Below are 19545 nucleotides of genomic sequence, written 5' to 3' on the forward strand. Positions count from 1 at the left end.
CATCTGCTCTGTGTGCTGGCCAAGGACTGAGCTGGCAAGCGGTGCTATGGATAGCGTTCTGGTCACTAGTGGCACTGGCCAGGAAGAAACAGGAAAAGATAATAGTCGCGCAAAATCAAGGAACAACATGAAGGTGAGAGGGAAGCAAGTACGCAATGAATTAAAGATGGTCTTGACCACAGTACAAAGAAAAGGCAGTGGAGTGGGAAAAACAGGCAAAAACCACGAGCTGCAGATGGTGCGGTCTCAGTGCCGTGATCGGGAGCCCCCGGGGGACAGGCACAGTGGCCCGGGCCACACACCTGGGTCTGCCTCCCACCTGAGATCACCACCTGCTATTTCTACCTCCAAGTATCTGCAAAGCCAGTGTTTCTCCGTCTCCACCGCCGGACACTCGGATCTCAGTTCCGACAGCCTGTCCTGAAGTCTCCCCCTTTCCAATCCGTTCTGCATGCAACAGCCCTTGGTCTTCTTGAAACACATCCCATCCCATCCATCCCCTGCTTAGACCTTTGAGTGGCATCCGCTACCCTTCCCCGTTGTCGCTCTCGCTGGGTAACTTCCGGCCCCTGGCGAATGCCCAGCTTCCCTCCAGCCTTGCGGTCCCCGTCCTGGGCTTCCCAGTTCACTCTGCTTCCTTTGGCTCAGATTCCATCCCTTCAGATCTCATCACCTCAGAGAGGTGGGGGCCCTTTTGTCATTCTGTCACCACCGCTGTTCATTCCTTTCCAGCGTTTATCACAAATGGTCACTAGGTACTGCTTCAAATTCCATAAGGGCCTGGGTGTGTTTTCCGAGGATCCAGCACTTGGTAGTTATTCAACAAACGTCTGTTGAAGGAACTCCTCAAACCCATTTCTTCATCTGTCAATTGCCAGAAATAACGCCCAGCTTGTGGGGTGAGGATGAAATCAATCCACAGACAGGGCCCCCACTGTGTACCAGCTACTGGTTTATACGCCGTTGTCACAGATAATTCCCGGTCGTAGTTGTAACCCTCTCCCCCAGTTTTACCAATGAGAAAACTGAGGTACAGAGATTTCGAAGAATCTGCCCAACACGTCATTAGAAAGAGCTGGAGTTGGACTTTCAGCCCAGATATACCATTTCCGAGTCCTCGCTCTTTACTCTGGAAGGAACCAAGCACAGGCAGGGGTGCAGGTAAAGTCATGGAGAGCTTTGCCGTCGCCCAGGAAGCTGGGGAGTGTCGCGGGCCGGGGGCGGGGGACGGCAGGCAGCTGGATTTCAGCGACAGGGCAGAAGAAAGGGAGGCGAACAGGCAAAGGACCAGGCGACACCGGACGGGCACCCTCCCCGACGGCATCCCAGCCTCCTCCCGCCTCCCAAACCTATGACTCAATGAGAAGCCAGGGCAGGCTGGCCTTCCTTTGGTGGCCTTGCATCAAGCAAGAAGCAGAGCCTCCCCCAGGGGCCCAGGGCAACCCAGACCCAGTCCTCAAACTCAAAGTGCGTCACATCAGGGGCTTCCCTGGTGGCGCGGTGGTTGAGAGTCCGCCTGCCGATGCGGGGGGCGCGGGTTCGTGCCCCGGTCCGGGAGGATCCCACGTGCCGCGGAGCGGCTGGGCCCGTGGGCCATGGCCGCTGGGCCTGCGCGTCCGGAGCCTGTGCCCCGCGGCGGGGGAGGCCACAGCAGTGAGAGGCCCGCGTAACGCAAAAAAAAAAAAAAAAAAAAAAAAAAAAAAAGTGCGTCACATCAGGTCCATGTCAGAGCTGGCTGCTTCCTGTTAGAGCCCCTTGGATGGGGACGCCCCTCCCCAGAAGGAACCTGTTTCCACAGCAACAAACCAGCATCAATTCAGATGCACCTTCTTAATTGTTATAAATACAAACAGCTCGTTTTCACTGTCTGTATACTACTTAAATGTACATTGCTTAAATCGTCTGTCATTTTAGGGAATGGTGGTAAATTTCAAGCCTATGTTAGACTGCTTAAAAATGTTCCCTTGTGCTTAAAAATGGTCATGTTGTCATATTACTCGAGACACAAATTTTTTTTACACCTCCCCTCCCCCTCCCTCGAGACACAAAATTTTATAAGAGTGTAGGCAAGAAACATTATTAACGGTGTCATAAATAAGTATTATAACTTTATTAAAATGAAAAGACAATATTCAAAATAATGCAACAAAAACGAATAAAATCCTTTGTCCAATACTGTACACATAAATGCAGAAATCAGTGCATTTTTCTAAAGCATGTTTTAACCTTCATTTAGTTCATACTAAAATATAAGCTTTAAATAACTCAAATAACATCACTCAGCAGTTTAAACTGTAAACAGCTTGTTTAACATGAAGAACGTTGCAGTAAGGTACTTCTGTCACTGAGCACCATCTCCTTTGTGCGGCTCTACACAAGATAAATACAGCGAAGCTTGTGAAAATGGGAACGTGAGCTCTCCGAGCGGAGCAGCCGACTGTGAGAGTTTCCAAAGCAGTGCTGAGGTGACCTCTGCTCTTAAGACATACTGGGCTGTTGGTCAGAAGTGTTTTACTTAAAAAGCAAACAATCCCCGGGAAATACTGAAGAGGAACCAGCAACACAAGGCCAGCTTGTGTTGTATTCGTTTATTTATACAGTCTAAAAAAGGGGAGGGAAAAAACCCAGGACAAAAAAACAAGAAACAAACAAAACAAAAAAACCCACGACACACGTCCCCACACAGATCCTCTCAACCGCATTGCTGTCTCATTATTGCTTCAACTGACATCCTCAACACTGGCGAAGAGTTTAATTTGCTCTCCCCCCCGAGCGCCCTGTGTTTCGGGGTGGGGTGGGGGTGGGGGGTAGAATACAGCAGGAATGGTAAGGAAAAATGACTGACTAATTCTGTTACCTTCCCATTTTTCAAGATGTGAGACACGGACAGGTGAGAATACGGTACCAAATATGTGGCCATCCCTCCCCTCAACAGACCAGAAAGCAAGACCTAAAGGATTTAGGTCTTGGGATGACTTGAACGAGGCAGGTTAAATCACGGAAAGAACGAATGCCCTGCCCTCCATGGAAAAACTGCTTGCAAAGATGAATGAGACAAAACGGAACAGGCCTCCGAGCCAGAAATCCTCCAACTTAGTAAGCAGAAATAGTTGGGTTTTTTTCTAATGATTTTGATCTAAACAATACTGTATTCTGTATTCTCTTCCATGTGCTCAATCTTCAGTCTGCCAGGAGCCATCCTCCAGCTTTAGTTTTTATCATTCTAAATATATATTACTCTAAGATAGCAACTACTTGGTTAACTTGCAACTAGGATCTACGACTTTACCACAAGTGTAGGTACGGGTGCATAACGTGAGCACGTACAGAAATGTCCCCATCCTTCCTTCCCGCATCACATCTTTAAATCACAGACTTGAGCGGACTTTTCTCCGCCACTAACACGGGCAGGGATGCTCAGCGTGGCAGCACCTCACGACCCTCTAAACCCTTCTCTTTAAGACAGACAGTTCGACTCTCTGACCCTGCGACCTGCCCCGTCTTCCTGGGAACCGCCATCAGGCTGCAGAACTGCAGGAGAACCGCTGGCTGCTGCGGCGCCTCTGCTGAGCCAGGACCCAGGGTCTAAGGGGAAACCACGTAGGAGAAATGTCTGCGCTTCACGTGGCCTGCCAGATCCACTCTTGGTTTCGAGTCCAGCTTTTCTGGGGCCGAAAAGACACCGCCGTCGGCAGGGAGGGGCTGGATGGGGGTGCTCGTGTGTGTCTCTTCTGCTTCCCTAAAAAACTTTTCGTATTTGTCCAGGTAGGGCGGCCTCTCAGGGAGCAGGTAATAATGCGTTGAGCTCACTTTCTTCCCGTTTTCAATGATGGGCAGGATGCAGGGGACCTTACCGGCGGCCCCCTCGCTGTGCTGTCTCTGCAGGGCTTTGCTGCTCACATACTTGGGGTCGGGGGCAAAGCTCTGCGTGGGGGGCATGACCCCGTTGAGGTAAGACGGGAGACTTTTGGGGCTCGGGGTGCGGGAGTTACTCCCGGACAAGGGTTCTCTCGGCGGGACTTTGGGGGGCCTGTCCTCGTCGCTGTAGGTGCTGGAAGTGACTTCGGCCGACCACCTTCTGTAGTCCGGCTTGGCCGGCCGGGGAGGGATGGGGACCCGGGGGGGCACCTCGGGCTTGTCGTCATCGGAGTTGGGAGAAGCCCTGTGCACGTAGCTGGAGATCCTGATGGCCGGCTTGTTAAAGGACCCTGCGGGGCCTGAGTGACACCTCCTCAGTCTCCGGTGGGCCTGGGACAGAGGGGGGTTGGCACTCGTCCCCCCAGCAGCCTGGTCGTGCGCCTGGCTGAGATCCGCGGCCGAGACGGCCGGGGTATCGAAATACGCGTAGTTGATCTGTCCGCACCCTCGGAAGCTGCGCCTGCCAGGGCCGTCAGGTCTGAACTCGGAGATCGCGCAGTCTTCTAGAAGGAAGTCCGTGTCCGAGCTGGTCAGGAACTCGACCTCGCAGTCCGTCTCGTCCAGGGAGAGGTCCTCGGAGATGGGCAGGGGTGGCAGGGGCCTAGAGCCCCGCTCGCAGGGGGCCACGCCAGGGAAGAGGGACGGGGGCGTCTTGATGGGGGTGAGCGGGGGCGTGGAGGCACAGACCCCGTTCACTGCCAGCTTCTTCAATCCACACGCCACCCGACCCTCCTCCTGCTGCCCCCAGCCTTCACTCGGGGGGATGATGAGAGGGGGCAGGCGAGACTTGGCGGAGGGGCCGTGCTCCGGAAAGTGGCTGCCGTTCATCGGAGCAGACCTGGAAGCGCGCCCTGGAAGGAACCCGAGAGGTTACCCAAGATCGACCACGCTCGCCCTCAGCTGCCCGCGCTCCTGCCGCCTTCTGCCGGGTCGCTCCTGGCCAAACCCCCAGCCGCTGGAACGCCGAGCACACCCAGGCAAGCCCCACGGGCGTAATTAGGGCCCGGAGGTGGGGAACGCACCTGATCCGGTTCAAAGAACAAATGACCTCTTCTATCTGCCTTGGACGCGTGCGCGGCGCATGCCCACACGCCCCAGACAGGTTCTGTGACGTGTGCAGAATCCACAGAAGGCCAGCAGCATGTAACTTACGCGAGTGCCAGCCTGCACCAACCTGGTCCTTTGAGAGGTGGACCACACAGCACACTCAGGGCGGCCCTGAGATAGGACAGAGCCTCACCAGGCCCCTTGCGATACCGCGAGCCAGAGACTCGCCTGCGATGGGACAAGCAGCCCTTGGCAAAAATCTAAGGAACACCAGGTTCACGTTAGGAGGACTAACATACACACACTCTTCTAAGTTTTTGTCAACACTTATACCGCTTTGTCACTTTCGAACAGGCATTCGAGGCTCGTCAGGAAGAAGAGAGATCCTGTCCGGGGTTCCTGAGAGTTATTATGTCTCATCGCTGGGACGCCTTAGAAGCTCACACCCCCACGGGGAGACCCAGTGACTCAGGCTGAGGTGCAAAGGCGGCTAAGAACACGCTTAGCTTCAGAATCTGTCGCCACTAGGGGACCGGCTCCTGTCGGAAACAGCTCAGGTCGTTCCCTCATTTAGAAAATAACGCTGGAGGCCAAGCTCACGCGAGGGGCTGCCACCACCCTCCTCCCCCAGTGCCAGGGGCGCTTGGGCTTTCAGGACACATACCTATGGATGTTAGGTGCTCCGCCGTCGAGTTCAGACTGTAGGCCATGGTTATGGGGTCGATGTTCAAAAAGCCGCTGAAAGGAAAGGACAGACACCTTGGTGACAAACAGGCAGCAATCGCGTCCCCGCCCTCACTCGGACGTCACACACTCAGGCTCCAGCGGCCCCACGTCCTGCACTTACTTCTCAAACTCGCCGCGGCCCCCCCAGCAGGCCTTCAGGCTCCCCAGGGCTTGGCCATCGTGCAGAAACCCAGTTTTTAACGGGACTCTGATCTCCTGAGCAGCGACTCCGGCCATGGACATTGTGCCTTATTCTGGGAAGTCTTAAAACTCGTGAAGCCCAGGGAGGGATGTGTGGTCAGCCAGTGGCTTTCATTTCCTAGAGGGGATACAGAGGAGAGAGTAAACGGAACAATCCCGAAGCACACGCAACTCGCCACGGTGAGACAATTTCGGGGGCTGTGGAATGGAAACGTTCCACGACCGACTTCCACTCAGTTCTTCCATTTTTTTTTTGCGGTACGCGGGTCTCTCACTGCTGTGGCCTATCCCGTTGTGGAGCACAGGCTCCGGACACGCAGGCTCCGCGGCACGCGGGATCTTCCCGGACCGGGGCGCGAACCCGCGTCCCCTGCATCAGCAGGCGGACTCTCAACCACTGCGCCACCAGGGAAGCCCGGTTCTTCCATTTTTATGTTACCTAGCTCTTACTTTTCACGAGGGTACGTAAATGTAGACATTATAAGTCTTTTTTGGGGGGCGGGGGAATGTACTAATCCAGGATGTGAGATGCTTTCAGCCAATGGGAAACAGACCAGCCGAGGCAGAGGTCCTGCGCGCTGACAGCTGCACAACACAGCGGCCTCACCCGCCGGAGCACACACACGGACCTTCCAGCGTGTGGTTGTGTTGAGAGTGGAGCTCATCCCACCCCGACCCCCGAGCTACACAAGTAATTTCAGAAATTACTGGGTTCCGATCTGCAACACTAATATTCTCTAAGCCCCAACGCTTAGATGAAGCAGGAGAGTACACTCGGCCCCTGATGACCAACCCCACAAGCCCAGCATTTACTTGGATTCCGTATTTCGGATGTGGGCCCCGGGAAGACAAATTCTCCAGTAACTACTTTTGCGAGAAAAAAGAACTCGTTACATATGAAGATACTCATTTCCATTCTCCCGTGGAAATCGAGTTCTGCATGGCGGCTTCGGCAGAGACCTGGATAGCGTCCTCCTCCCTTTTAAAGGCAAACTGAAGACTGCATTCTCCACATTCTCCCCTGTGAACTGCCTAGTAATTTACGTCTGTCCTGCCTAGCTGCGAGGCATGGATTACAGTTTTCTTAACCCAGCAGTTCCTCACCTTCAGACCCCTCCGCCCCCTTGTCAGATGTGTCTGGAGTCCCCAGTCCCCATTTTCCGTATTCATTACCACGGTGTATTCGTTATTAGCATCCACGTCTGCCCTGTCTTCAGATACGCATGTTTGCTTAGAATAAGGTGAGGACGTCACTTGTCAAGTCTCCGTGTCACATTGGCCCCTTGTGCGACGTGTACATACACTTTCTAACGCTTTCTCATCCTCTTGGCAAGTATTTTCGCACAAACCGAGAGCTGGGTGCCGTGCTGAGGACTGTGGGTGACACAAGACGAGTGAGATGGGTGCTGTGCTGGGGGAGGGGCACACAGGTCAGAGTTTTGTTTCAGGGTCAAATCCATCACCCCCTACAAGACTGTGAGCTCAGGAAAGAGGCTGCACCCCAATCATTAATTATCACCACCTGAACGTTAGCAGGTGCTCAGTAAGGGAACGTTTGTACAACGCCATCTATTAGTATTGTCAGCAGCAACTGAATGTAAACAATATGTAAGGCACAGGGTTTATTTTTTGTTTTTTTTAAAGCTAAGGGTCTAAAAAAATACTCTGCAAATGTTGATGATTCATTTTTTTTCACGTAAAAAGGAATGCAGACAGTTAATGTTTCAGTGACAAAGGAGGACGGGGTCCGATCAGCCCTTCTCAGCTTTTTACTCTCCCGAAGTCAGCTGTTTTCATATACTAGGCAGAGATTTCAACAGGTTTAAAATATTATTTCTAATAGTCAAGCATTATCTTTCTTTCATCGGTCTCTAAAGATACGTGATTAAGAAGAGGGGGGGAAAAAACCCCCATCATTTCAGAAATCTAAGTTATTGGGAGGTCTTTTTTTGTTGTTTCTGAGGGTTGGTTTTTAAGATCAGGAACAAAGCAAATGTGTTTTTACTTCCCCTGAATGCAGTTAAGCTCTAAGAAAAATTTAAGATAAAATCTTCAGCAAAAAATTGCTAGACATACCCTCTCTGTCCCTGCCCGGTGGTCTAGGGTGCTGTTTCTGAGCAATCTGCAAGCACTGGCAGGAGGACAGGGACAGTATCTGTGGCGATAGAAAACTGAAAGGCCAGATAGGAAGAAGAATATGGTATCTGACTGGTTTGAAAGCACACGTTTGAAGATCGCCCATCCAGATTACAGGAAAGTGCTGCAGGGGACGGTGAAGGCCCAGCCCTCACCTGTCTGCAGGCCAGCAAGAACTACCAGTAATTACTGTGGGTCGGCCTCCGAATGCCATCTAAATCTTCGCTTTCAACAGGGTGATTGTGTAACCATCGCCTCTGCTGAAATGACCTCGGAATTCTGGACTTCCATTTCAGTGGTCCCTTAACATTATGTACACGTTCTAGAAAAAGTTATTTTTCGGTCATTGTTTCCATCACCTCCTTGTTAGCTTTCTTAAGAAAAAAAATTTTTTTTTTTTTTTTTAGTATAAAAAGAATTGTGTTCACTGAGGCAGCTCGCTTGTGACCACAATAGTGTCTTTGTGCATTCATCGAAGGTGACCTGCCTCTACATTTCAATGGGGAATTGTGAATGGGCCATGTTATGAAACTGTCCAAACTTCCCACTGGCTCGCACGGGGAGCTCCCAGGGCAGTGTCACTGTGTGCTCTCTTCTTCTGGAAAATAACTCCCAACTGTAGACTCAAAAAAGGGAACCTGCAGGGGGTCTGGAAGGAAACTTTTAAAGTGTGTTCCTCAGGTTGTAAACTCAACCACCTGGAATTCTTTTATGCCTCTTTCAAAACTCTGGAAGTATTCAATATGTATACTCCTCTGTAAAAAAAAAAAAAAAAAAAAAAAAAAAAAAAAAAGTCAATCAATTTGGTCAACCTCGAGTCAAAAAGAAACACGGCGCTCAAGTGAAATTTAACTGATGCTGCCGTGTTTCGAAGTTTGTTCCCTTGTAACTGTAAAACTAGCGCTACCTTACAATTCATTAGGAAAACAGCTGCAAAAAGATACCTACGTGGGAAAACCAGGAACTGTAAGTCCAAGATGGCATTGTGCGATGAAATGCAAACAATACGAAAGCTAATGTGAACCCACTCAGTCTGGTATATAGACCAGGGTCTCAATAACCTTGGGCATAGTAACTTTTCTCAAATACATGAACTAATTTTTAGCCTTTGTGTCAAAAATGCTGTTAAATACCCATCCCAGGTGTGAACTACTTTTTCCTGTTAACATCACTTCTTTTTTTTTTTAATTCAAGGAAAACAAAACAGAACAAAACCCCTAAAGCCATGTGTTTCTTGAGGCTGTCCCTTTACTTTCTCTCCTTACAACCCGGTGCTGCCTGGAGTTCTCATCCCCCTCTAGGGCTTCAACTCTACATTGACAGCTTCCCGAAACCCGAGTCCAGCCCAGGCGCAAGCCTCCACTTTGCATTTCCTATTGTCTGGTGATTACCTTTCCAGTCGGATGGTCCCCTGGCATCTCCAACTTTACTAACCAAAGGCCTCCTGTCACCCACTGCACATCCCCTCCCCCTTCCCAAACCAGTTCACAGTCTAAGCAGATCACACGTCTCCGAAAGGCACCATTTTTAACCTGAGTTACAGCAGATGTACCTTCAATCGCCAAGGTCCACAGCTTATTTCTACGCTGTTTCTCAAACCTATCTTCCTTCCGTCCAGATCTGCCTCGGGTCTGAAAGTCCCCACCCACCCTGCACACCAGATCGCTGTTCCTCATCTCCCACTGCTCCAACCTCGTCAAAGTCTTCAAGGGCTGCTCAGTGCAAGCTGCTCGGTCTGGCGTTGAAGGCCTTCACAACGAGGCCCCCATCCACCTTTCTCAAGCTCTTCTCCTTTCCCCACATCGCTGTTAGGAATCAATGTAGGCTTCAGGGCCACCCTCTCCATGAACCCGCTCCCTTGGGAGAAGCCGGAGGAGGCTGTCCAGGGCTCGGGTTGTTCTGTGCCCCTGGTCCCCTTCTATCAGCCGAACTTTCTAGGACAGCACTCCCCCCGCCCCAACAGATCCTGACCGCATTCATTTCTGACACATACTTAGTAAGTGGATCTTGAGAAAATATTCATCTCATTTTTAAAAAAGTAATTACATGAAAGATTTATGGAATTTATAATACAAACCAGTGAAGAAGGGGAAAAACACAGGTGTGTAAGCGATAAACTTAACATTTGCTGACATTGCCCAATTATAGCGGAACAAGTCTAGGACGGGTAGCCAGCAAGGAATTTCCACTAAATTCATCTCCAAAATCCAAACTGGACAGTTTGAGACTGGGTAAAAAATTAGAAGCTTAAATGGTTAACAGTGTAACTTTCCCAACTGGCATCTGTTACTAAATGTCTACTTAAAGCAATCAGGGGATGCTTTCTAGAAACACTGAATTTCACCTTCTCCTCTCTTCCGGATTGTAATGCACCTCCTGTGTTTTTGCTGCTAAATTTAAGGTCATTTTCCTTAAAAAAAAAAAAAAAAAGGGTTCCATCCAAAAGCACATTGCCCATTCTTTATCAAATAGGTGAAATGACGTGCCTTTTGCTTGAGGACAGCCTCTTTGAGACTATTCTTTTAAAAACAGGCTACCTTGAGACAATAACCTAGATAGGCTTACCTGGCCGCAGATCTCATTAATAAATCTCAGGCAATCCATGAGAGGGGGAGGGGCACATTTTTGTCACACAACTCATCCACTTCTGCCCAGTGCTTCCTTATTTGAAAGCGTGATGTAATTTCCTTCTTTCAATCTGGTTTAAGAACCTGATTTCTGTTTATTCAGGGTGATAAATGGTCTTCGCAGCTGCATGTAACAATTACCTACCGACCTATTTCCATACCCAGGGAGATATAAGGTAACTATATTCACAGCCAAAATCTGTGAAAAGAAACTGACTTAAGGCCACGACAACTACCATGATTTTAGACCCTCCCCAAGTAAACCAACTCATCTTTCATTTTGAAGATGCCTAAAATAATCACCTTCGGGAAAATGAAAAAGCAAAGAAAACAAAACCACACCTCACTATTTTTACTGTGATTCGTGTCCAAAGCGCTGGTGGCCAAGCGATCTGCACTGAACGCTCAGTTTAGCTCCTTTACAGGATTTTAATTGCCGTTAATAAAAGGAGAAAACTTATTTGACATTCGCCTAACACATTCAGCGTTTATGATCGCTATAGTGTTGTGTGGCCTGAGCTGATTTACTAAAAGCAGAAGATTCTTCAAAAATCACAGGCCCTAATTCAGGGTTTTTCTCGGATTTCACTTCAATAGGCTGATCTGGGGGAAGGGAGGAGGGGCAGCAAGGTAGGAGAGCGCCCCGCTACTGTGGAAGCACCAACAGCCGCTGCGTTAAATGCCCAGATGATTTAAAAGTGTGTTATCTGAAGTTAGTAACACGTAACTAAACTCAGTGGTTTCAGTGAAGATGTGCGTGTGGCCCAGTGTGGTGGGGATGGACGTTTTGTCCTCCTGCAGCCCTGCACCTGGCCCATGATGGCCCATGTGTAGGTGGGAAAAACCACGGCAACCAGGAAAATGTTTGATCTTCACACTGTCGCGGTCAAAGCTAGGTGACCTAAGCTCTGAAATAATTCAGAATATTCTCCAGCTAAGTATTTTAAGAAATGTCAAGCCAACAGAAAACGTATTGCTCCACTACCATGGTCACCGACAGCCTCTGGATTCCCTCAGTCTCCTACACGGCTTTGGTGACAGAGCAGAAACGCCCCACAGCAGGAATGGATTCTTTTGTCCTTTGTCCTTTTCCTACACAGCGCTAGCATCAGCTGAACACAAAGACACACTGGATGGAAAAATATTATTCCTTTTAGACATACACACGGTAGATTTCTAATTGTGAAAGATACGTGATTTCTATTCAAATTTTAAGGACAATGAGCACAATAGTCTAATGACAGGAAGCGAGTCTAAAACTTCACATTTAATTAATGAGCGTTTAAGTCACCCAATGGGTAACTCGAGATTGTTACAGTGAACAGAAACCCAGTAAGGATAATAACTAGTTCGCTGGACACTTATCTGACAGGCATTGTTCCAAGTGCTTTATGTGTATTAACTAATTTAATCCTCTCCACAACCCTGGGAGGTGGGTGCCTATTACCACCCTCATTTACAGCCGAGGAACCGCAAGCACAGAGCTAAGGAACTTGGGGCCCAGACTTGAGCCAGGCTCTTCCCACACACCACACGGCTCTCCAAGCTCTTAATTAAACCGGGGGAAGATCTGACCCGCTACGATGCTCAAGGTTTCAGGGTGGCTCAGACAGACTGTCCTGGGGCTTCGCTGCTTGGTCATAGTTTTTTCTTGGGCAAACTTTAGCCTATGAAAGTTCCTATTATACTTCAACTCCCTCAAATTCTCCTGTACAAGTTATTACTTGCAGGTCTGTCCTATGTATCCTCTGGAAAGGGTGGGTTAAGTTATCAGTCTGATATTCCGTGACCACTTCAAACAGTTCTTTGACACCATCAACCTTCAGTGACACGTGGATGCCCCGCCATCATATAACCCGTTACAAGATGGTATCTGATATACGCGGGTCTGTCTCCGCCCGTAAAAAGGGGTCCCTACATACACCCAAGGGGCCTCCTTTTAACCCACTCCCAGCATGGATCCCTGTGGGTCGTGATAATCAGGCTCTATTGTAAAATCCAGAATTTAATGACAAAATGTCTTGTATTTGGAAAGCGGTCCACAGACGACAAAACACTTTCTAACATGTTATCTCACTTGATCCCCAAGGCATCCCTGTAAGAGGAGGCAGGGATTATAGTCGCCATTTTACAGAGGAGGAAATGAAGTGAGGTTAAGCATCTTCCTGTTGGCAAAGGGCCATTGCGGCTCTTCTGCCCTGTAATCTAGCATTTTCCCCACTACACTTTCACCACCTCTCCTTTCTAGAGTGTCTTCATTTCAGGCGACAGCCACGTTTCTCCTCCTGACATTCCTGGTTACAGATGGAGAAACTGACACAAAGGACAGGACCCAAGCGCTGGTCAGCTGCGCAGAGAAGCCTGAACTCAGCTCATGCATTTGGCTCACTGGTTTTTAGAGGGCAGGGCTCCATTATTTTCACAAATAGTTATCGGATGCTTATTCTGGACTACATACGACGCTAGGTGGTGCTGACTAAGGTTCGGCCTAGCGAGGAGAGAGGTAAGAGGTAAGCGCACTATTTCAGATTGTGGTCACTTCCAAGGGAATGAGCGGAGAACAGGAGAGGGCAAGGGGGCAGAAGAACCTGTTCACACAGGTGGCTAGGGAAGGCTTCTCTCAGGTGACTTTTCAAATTTGAATCTAAACGATGAAAAAACAGGCAGCCATGAGAAGAGTCAGGAGAGGAGCATTCCGCGCAGAGAGGAACAGTATTTTCAAATCCCAACCTGTGACTATGGGGTTTCATATGCTGGGGGTCTTTAACAAGAGCTTTTGGACAATGTCTTCTCATCCTGACCTTCCTACTGTTTCCTCTGTTAAACTGTAATCTTTTGTTGAATCACGGCACTTTGGAGTCGAAAAGGGCTACGTCGTGTAGCCAGAGCCCCACATTTTAAAAATATATTCAATGGCCTTTCGGTAATACCGCCCAATGTTATGGTATAAAGAATTGGATTCAAGTATCAACGAGGACTCCATATCGCAGAATCCTTTTTCCTTTTCTGAAATCTGAATCCCACATTAACTTCCCCCTACCTTAAAACGAACTTCTGTATTTAAGCTAGTAACGTATGTTCAGAACCCCAAAACTCAGCAGTTTTACCTATCTTTACACAGCATGTTTATACCGTGCGAATGATGCCAGAATGCCACAACTGGATTTCGTTTACCTGCTGAGTTATCCCGCTCAGCTTTTATAACGCATGGCCAAACAACAGCACCAAAGGATGCTACAGAAATCCTGGTGCTGAGGTACCCACACAAATGCATTTAGCTTAAGAGCAGACTCCCTCCATGGCGGGAGTCTGTGACATTCCAATTCCTCGAATTACCCCTGGCACCACCTTTCTCCTCCTCTGGTCCCCTTTTGAAAGCAACCTCACGGTATGTAGACATTCAGGTCAGTTTCAAGCATGTTAGATTGCACCTGTAATTTAGGTGACTTGATTTTTTTTCAAATTTTTGTATTTTGGCTGTGCCAGCTCTTAGCTGTGGCACATGGGATCTTTAGTTGCAACATGGGGATCTTTAGTTGCAACACGCGGGCTTCTTAGTTGCAGCATGCACACGGGATCTAGTTCCCTGACCAGGGATAGAACCCGGGCCCCCTGCATTGGGAGTGCGGAGTCTTATCCACTGGACCACCAGGGAAGTCCCAGGTGACTTGCTTTTAAAAGCTACCATTACTATTAGCAGAAAGGAAATATTATCTGGCTCCTCTGAGGAGCAGCAGTTATTTTCACACGAAAACTCAAGTCTACAGTATAATTAAATCTCACAGAAAGAGCAACTAGAATCGACTGTGAACCGAAAGTAGGAAACCCAGTGCATCACGACAGTGGTTTTCCCTATCTGCCCAAAATATGAATAATTCAGACATTTCATAACGGCCATTAAAAAAAAAACAACAGATTTGCTTCCCGAACTTTATCAGCGACTGGCCCTATCCTGCTGAGCTTTAAAATGTAAAATATGCTTTCCTGCAATTATTTATCAGTCATCAACTATGTGCAAAGCTGCATAAGACAGAAGTTGTGCAAGGCAGGGTTCCTACCCTTAAGGAGTTTACAGTCTAACATCTGTTAGATTATAAATTATTACTCCCAGACCTCTCCCACCTACCAGTGAGTGTCCACAAGAACACACAGCTGAAAAGGAAACTTCTGTATGAAGTGAAGGCAAAGATGAACAGTGTCTGAACTCCATGCTAAAACCCATATGTATTTCTCTTCAAATTTGCTAATATCTGGAAAAAAGCTTGATTGATAACATACTGATAACCAATCATAGTCGGCCTGTTAACAAGGAACCGACTTCTTTTATTTTGGTCTTAGCAAAATTTGGTCATTTTCTGAAATGAGTACCAAAATGCCTTGGTTTAAGGAAAACTTCACTTACAACTATATAATTCCAGTAAGGATTAAAAAAAAAAGAAAAAGAAAGAAATGCAGTTGAAAAAAGAAGGCAAAACCAGATATGGTGAACTTATTTAGATGCTTCAGTCTCCTGAACAAACATATCCCCGTTGCATTCTTAACAGATTTATAAAAGCCTGAAACTTTGTAGAACACTTGTTCTCCAGAAGGGGGGGGGGAAGGCATTTTAACCTCACCTTTCTTCACCCCCAACAGTTGCCTAGAAACCAGTCCTGCCCTACCTGTGTTGCAGGTGCACCTAAAGTCACCAACACATCTCTTTTAAAGCTACAGTCTCTATTCTGATTGCACTTACGTTTATGACTAACACTCTACTCATATTTTTTTATCAGGTAAGACACTGGTTTCTTTCGAGCAATGACGAAATCTTAATATAGACTTCGCAAGCACCAATCCAGTATCAATCCTGGTAAAGGAGTCATCTAATTTGTATAAGACTATGATATACATATAAACACACACGTACACACACAAGAACCGGCCAATCAATAAGTGCTGTCGTTTCGAACACAGAATTCTACAGTTCCTTCCATCTGAGGCAGCATTTAGGACCTTCACAGCAAAGAATCACGTTCCTGGGAGGAGAGGGGGGGAGGAGGGCGCGGGGCTGCTCGGATGAATTAAGAACACCGACTGGGGATGACCGTCGTCGCCGAGACTAGGCAGAAGAACCGCGGGTCAGAACCGGCGCCGATCCCGGCCCCCCGCAGCTCCCAGGACAGAGCTGGCGGGCGCGCGGTGTGGACCAGACTAGTGCAGCCCCCAGCGGGAGGAGGAAAGACCCCGAGGCCGCCGCCAGCCCGCGGACGCAGGACCCCGGCTCGCCGCTCCCGGAGCCGCGTCCCTGGCGCCCCGGGCCGGCCCCTCCCTCCGTCCCGGGAGACTCTGCACCGGGCGACCCTCTCCGCGCCCCGGGGACCCGCCCCGCGCAGTGAGCCGCCCGGAGCCCTGAGGGGCGCGGCGCCGCCCCGCCCTCGCCCGCAGGCCCCTTACCCCAGCGAAGCCGCGGCTGCCCCACGGCGCCCTCCCGCGCATGTCCGTCCCGGCTGTCTCAGCGCCGCGGGCTCAGGGGCCCGGACACCGCGCAGGCGCCTCGCCGCTCGCCGGCCACCCGCTCCCACTAGCGTTTCCCACTCGCACTCGGCCGCCGTCGCCGCCTCACTATATAGCGAGTGGGCGGGGCCGTGACGTCGCCCCTCGCCGCCCCACCTCCCCCGCGCAGCCAATTCCGGGCGCGAGCCGCTTAAAGGGGCGATATCGCGGCGGAGGCGCTCGCGTGGGGTCCGGAGGCGCTCGCGTGGGGTCTGCCAGTGTCGCGCGGCCCCGCTGGGACGCAGTCTTTGTCTCCCGAGGGCCGTGTTTCTGGGCCGCCGCGGTCTGGGCGCCTCCCCTCTGTCGGATCCGGGTGGCCGCTGCCCAGCTCCGAGAACCCCCTCCCGGGAATCTTCCTCTGAAGTGTGCGGGCCGCCCGGCCTCGGCCGCGGTTCCTGCCCGACCCAAAGGCGGCACCGCGCCTTGCGCGGGGTTTCCACCGTTTCCAGCCCCAGGGAGGGTTTTGTCTTCCCGTGTCAGCGGGCCGCCGCCGCGTGGGTGGGCTGAGGGCACCGGGGGGGAGGCAAGCGGAGCTTCTGCTGGGCCGGCCTGGGGTGGGGGACGCGTCTGCAGTTTGCAGCCACGCGCTCACCACGAGGCCCGCGGGCCGCGGCGTGGGAGGGACAGCGCGGGACAGGGTGGGACAGTGTGGGACATCAAGGACAGCTCAAGACAAGGAAGGACAAAGTGGGGCATCGGAACCTTGAGGGACAGCGTGGGGCAGAGTGGGACCGTGTGAGACAGCGAGGGGCAGCGAGGTCACATTGGTGAGGGCCTTTCCTGGCAGGGTGCCCGGCAACCTCACCTTTGACCACACGTTTGCCAACGGAGGCCAGGCCCTGGTGGCAGTTGACCCGGATAGGGCCGCCCACGGGCTTCCAGAAGCACCCCCTCACCGCAACACGGCGTCCGCTTGACTTCCGAACCTCGTGTTTACTTAATAGACCCAGGCAGACCTCAACATCTCTTGGCATCAGGGCAGCCACTGATGCCCAAGGACAAAACACCAGCAAGCCGGCAGGAGGAGGTTTCTCGAGGCGCCGGTGATGCAACTTAGGCTTATAGTTTAACCGTAAAATAAATAATACAAATGATAACAAACCAAGAGTAACTAAAGTAAGAAAAAAAGCAAACAGACAGAAACCCTCCAGTTTTAACTAGAAGAAATCCCCTGAATGGTACTCTATTGAGTAGAGGCCAGAGACCTCTTGCTGACCTCTTTGGTCTCCTCAGAGGCCCTTCTTGCATTTCAGCAGTAATGCCCAATAGTTAGACATTTAGCACTACCTAATTGGAGTAGTTTAACATATGGAATGAGATTCCGACCTCATTATCAGGTTAACTATTAACTTTACACTCCATGAAGTGATTTGCCTTTTCTCCCCTATTATTTACTTACATTCTTTTAAATTTAATTCAAAGGCTTAATTTTGAATTCAAGGCCTTAGGAACCCAAACTAAAAACAAAACAAAACTCTCTTTTATTTGCAAGATAAACAAACATTTAGCAGAGAGAGCTCTATCCCTCATTCTGATGGGCTCCTTCTGGACTTCAGGGCTTCTTGGGTCATTTCATTGCTCTGCTACTTAAGAATTCATTTATTCCATCTTTCTGTTAACTTTTCTTACTGCCATTCATGTAGTAGTATTTTAGGATGATGAAAATTAGTCACAACTAATCGCTAATTTTCTTACCAAATTAACTAGGTTTTTTATTCACAATCTATCCAGATTTTTTTCCCCCCATTTTGGTTTCATTTATGTTTACAGCTTACCCATACACTATCAGTATGAAAAAAAAGGATCAGCCTGAGAACTTGCCAGAGAACATCTTTTCAGACCTCACAGTCCAGCATTTACTGAATGGGGACCTAGCCAAGCTCAAGTTTCATCCAAAAGGCACCCTGGTTGCACGATTTCAAGTAACCACAATACAGCTGTAATTTGTGCTTTGGCCTTATTGGCATGTTTTACATTCTCCTATTCATTAAACAGTGATAATCACCAGAGCAACCATCAAACACACCCCTTCTTTAGAGAAAGAAGATCAACAGGATACTCAGTATAGGGTTGAGAGCTGTATGATGGGCTAACGTTTCGGTAAATTATCAAAAAAAAATCACAAAATCACATGAGTCATTCTTGATGAATCTGATTTTTTCTTCTGATCTATTTAAAACTTGCAAAGTAAACATCTTAAAAAATTTTTATTGAAATATAGTTGATTTATGATGTATCAATTTCAGGTGGACAGCTAAGTGATTCAGTTATACATATCTATATGAATATATATATTCTTTTTCTGTTCTCTTCCATTATGGCTTGTTACAAGATATTGAGTGTAGTTCCCTGTGCTACACAGTAGGTCCTTGTTGGTTATCTATTTTATATACACTAGTGTGTATATTTTAATCCCAAACTCCTAAATTTCCGCCCCCCCGCCCCCTGGCCCTGGAAAATAAACATCTTGATGTATTCATTTTGGGGGAAAAACCAGTTAGAGCTGATGGCTTACTGAATTTTGCTTACAATAATACTCATACAATGTGGCTTTCAGCTGTGGCTGAATTACATGAGAACACTTATACCCCACATATCTTTTATCTAAGACTCTATTAATGATAGTTTGTAATAACACTGACATGTCAATAATATTGTGGAGTATTTGTGGAACAGTTTAAAAGGAAAATGCTAAGCAACTTCAAATGAGCATTTTGTGTTTATCAAATGATCATTGCATGACTTTTAACAGATTAGAACACTAGTCTAGAGGTTTAGGGGAAAAAATACCCTCTTTGTACTGAATCTAGCATGTTTTAAATTATCTCCAGTAAGGAAGAAAGTTAAAGTCAGACAATGTTTTTTTTTACATCTCCCAATTCATCTAATTTTGAGGCCACCTCCCAAGGAATTTATACTGGCTGATTGTTATTTAATATTAAAAAACCCTAAATGTAACATTTAAAATGTTAGACTTACTTCACATTGACCCAGATTGTCACTTTACACTTGCCCTTCTTTCAGAGTAAGAAGAGGCTGTACTTGGAGTGAGAACAGGGAGAGGTTCTGGCTCAGAAACCTTAGGATCGCAGTCTCTGCTTTCCGAAGGACACTGTTTCTTTCTGTCCTCCCCCAGTATCCCTGCAAGTCATGTGTAAGCACACATGTGCTGGACAGGGCGTTATGACACTTCCAAATTTCTATTTGGATATTATGCGAATACTGTAGAAGAGGATCGCAACTTGGTGGTTATTCATCTTGATTATAGATGTTTTTGTGTTTGGGCTCTGTTTATAGAGACATATTTTAAAGTGAGACACTTTCTGCATTACTCTGTTAGTCCTAGAGCCTTTTCTAT

General features: G+C 48.7%; 1 protein-coding gene across 1 annotated transcript; it reads right to left on the bottom strand.

Annotated features, from left to right (window-relative positions):
* Positions 1–2096: 2096 nt before the first annotated feature.
* ERRFI1 (ERBB receptor feedback inhibitor 1) lies at positions 2097–16264 on the bottom strand. The gene is made up of 4 exons (XM_079945663.1): positions 16089–16264; positions 5813–6010; positions 5630–5703; positions 2097–4769 (listed from the first exon to the last, which is right to left on the bottom strand). Exons 2-4 carry the CDS (start codon positions 5932–5934, stop codon positions 3586–3588), a joined length of 1380 nt encoding a protein of 459 aa, XP_079801789.1. The 5' UTR covers positions 5935–6010; positions 16089–16264; the 3' UTR covers positions 2097–3585.
* Positions 16265–19545: the final 3281 nt, after the last annotated feature.

The sequence above is a fragment of the Stenella coeruleoalba genome, assembly GCF_951394435.1.
Source record: "Stenella coeruleoalba genome assembly, chromosome: 1".
Classification (NCBI taxonomy): Eukaryota; Metazoa; Chordata; class Mammalia; order Artiodactyla; family Delphinidae; genus Stenella; species Stenella coeruleoalba.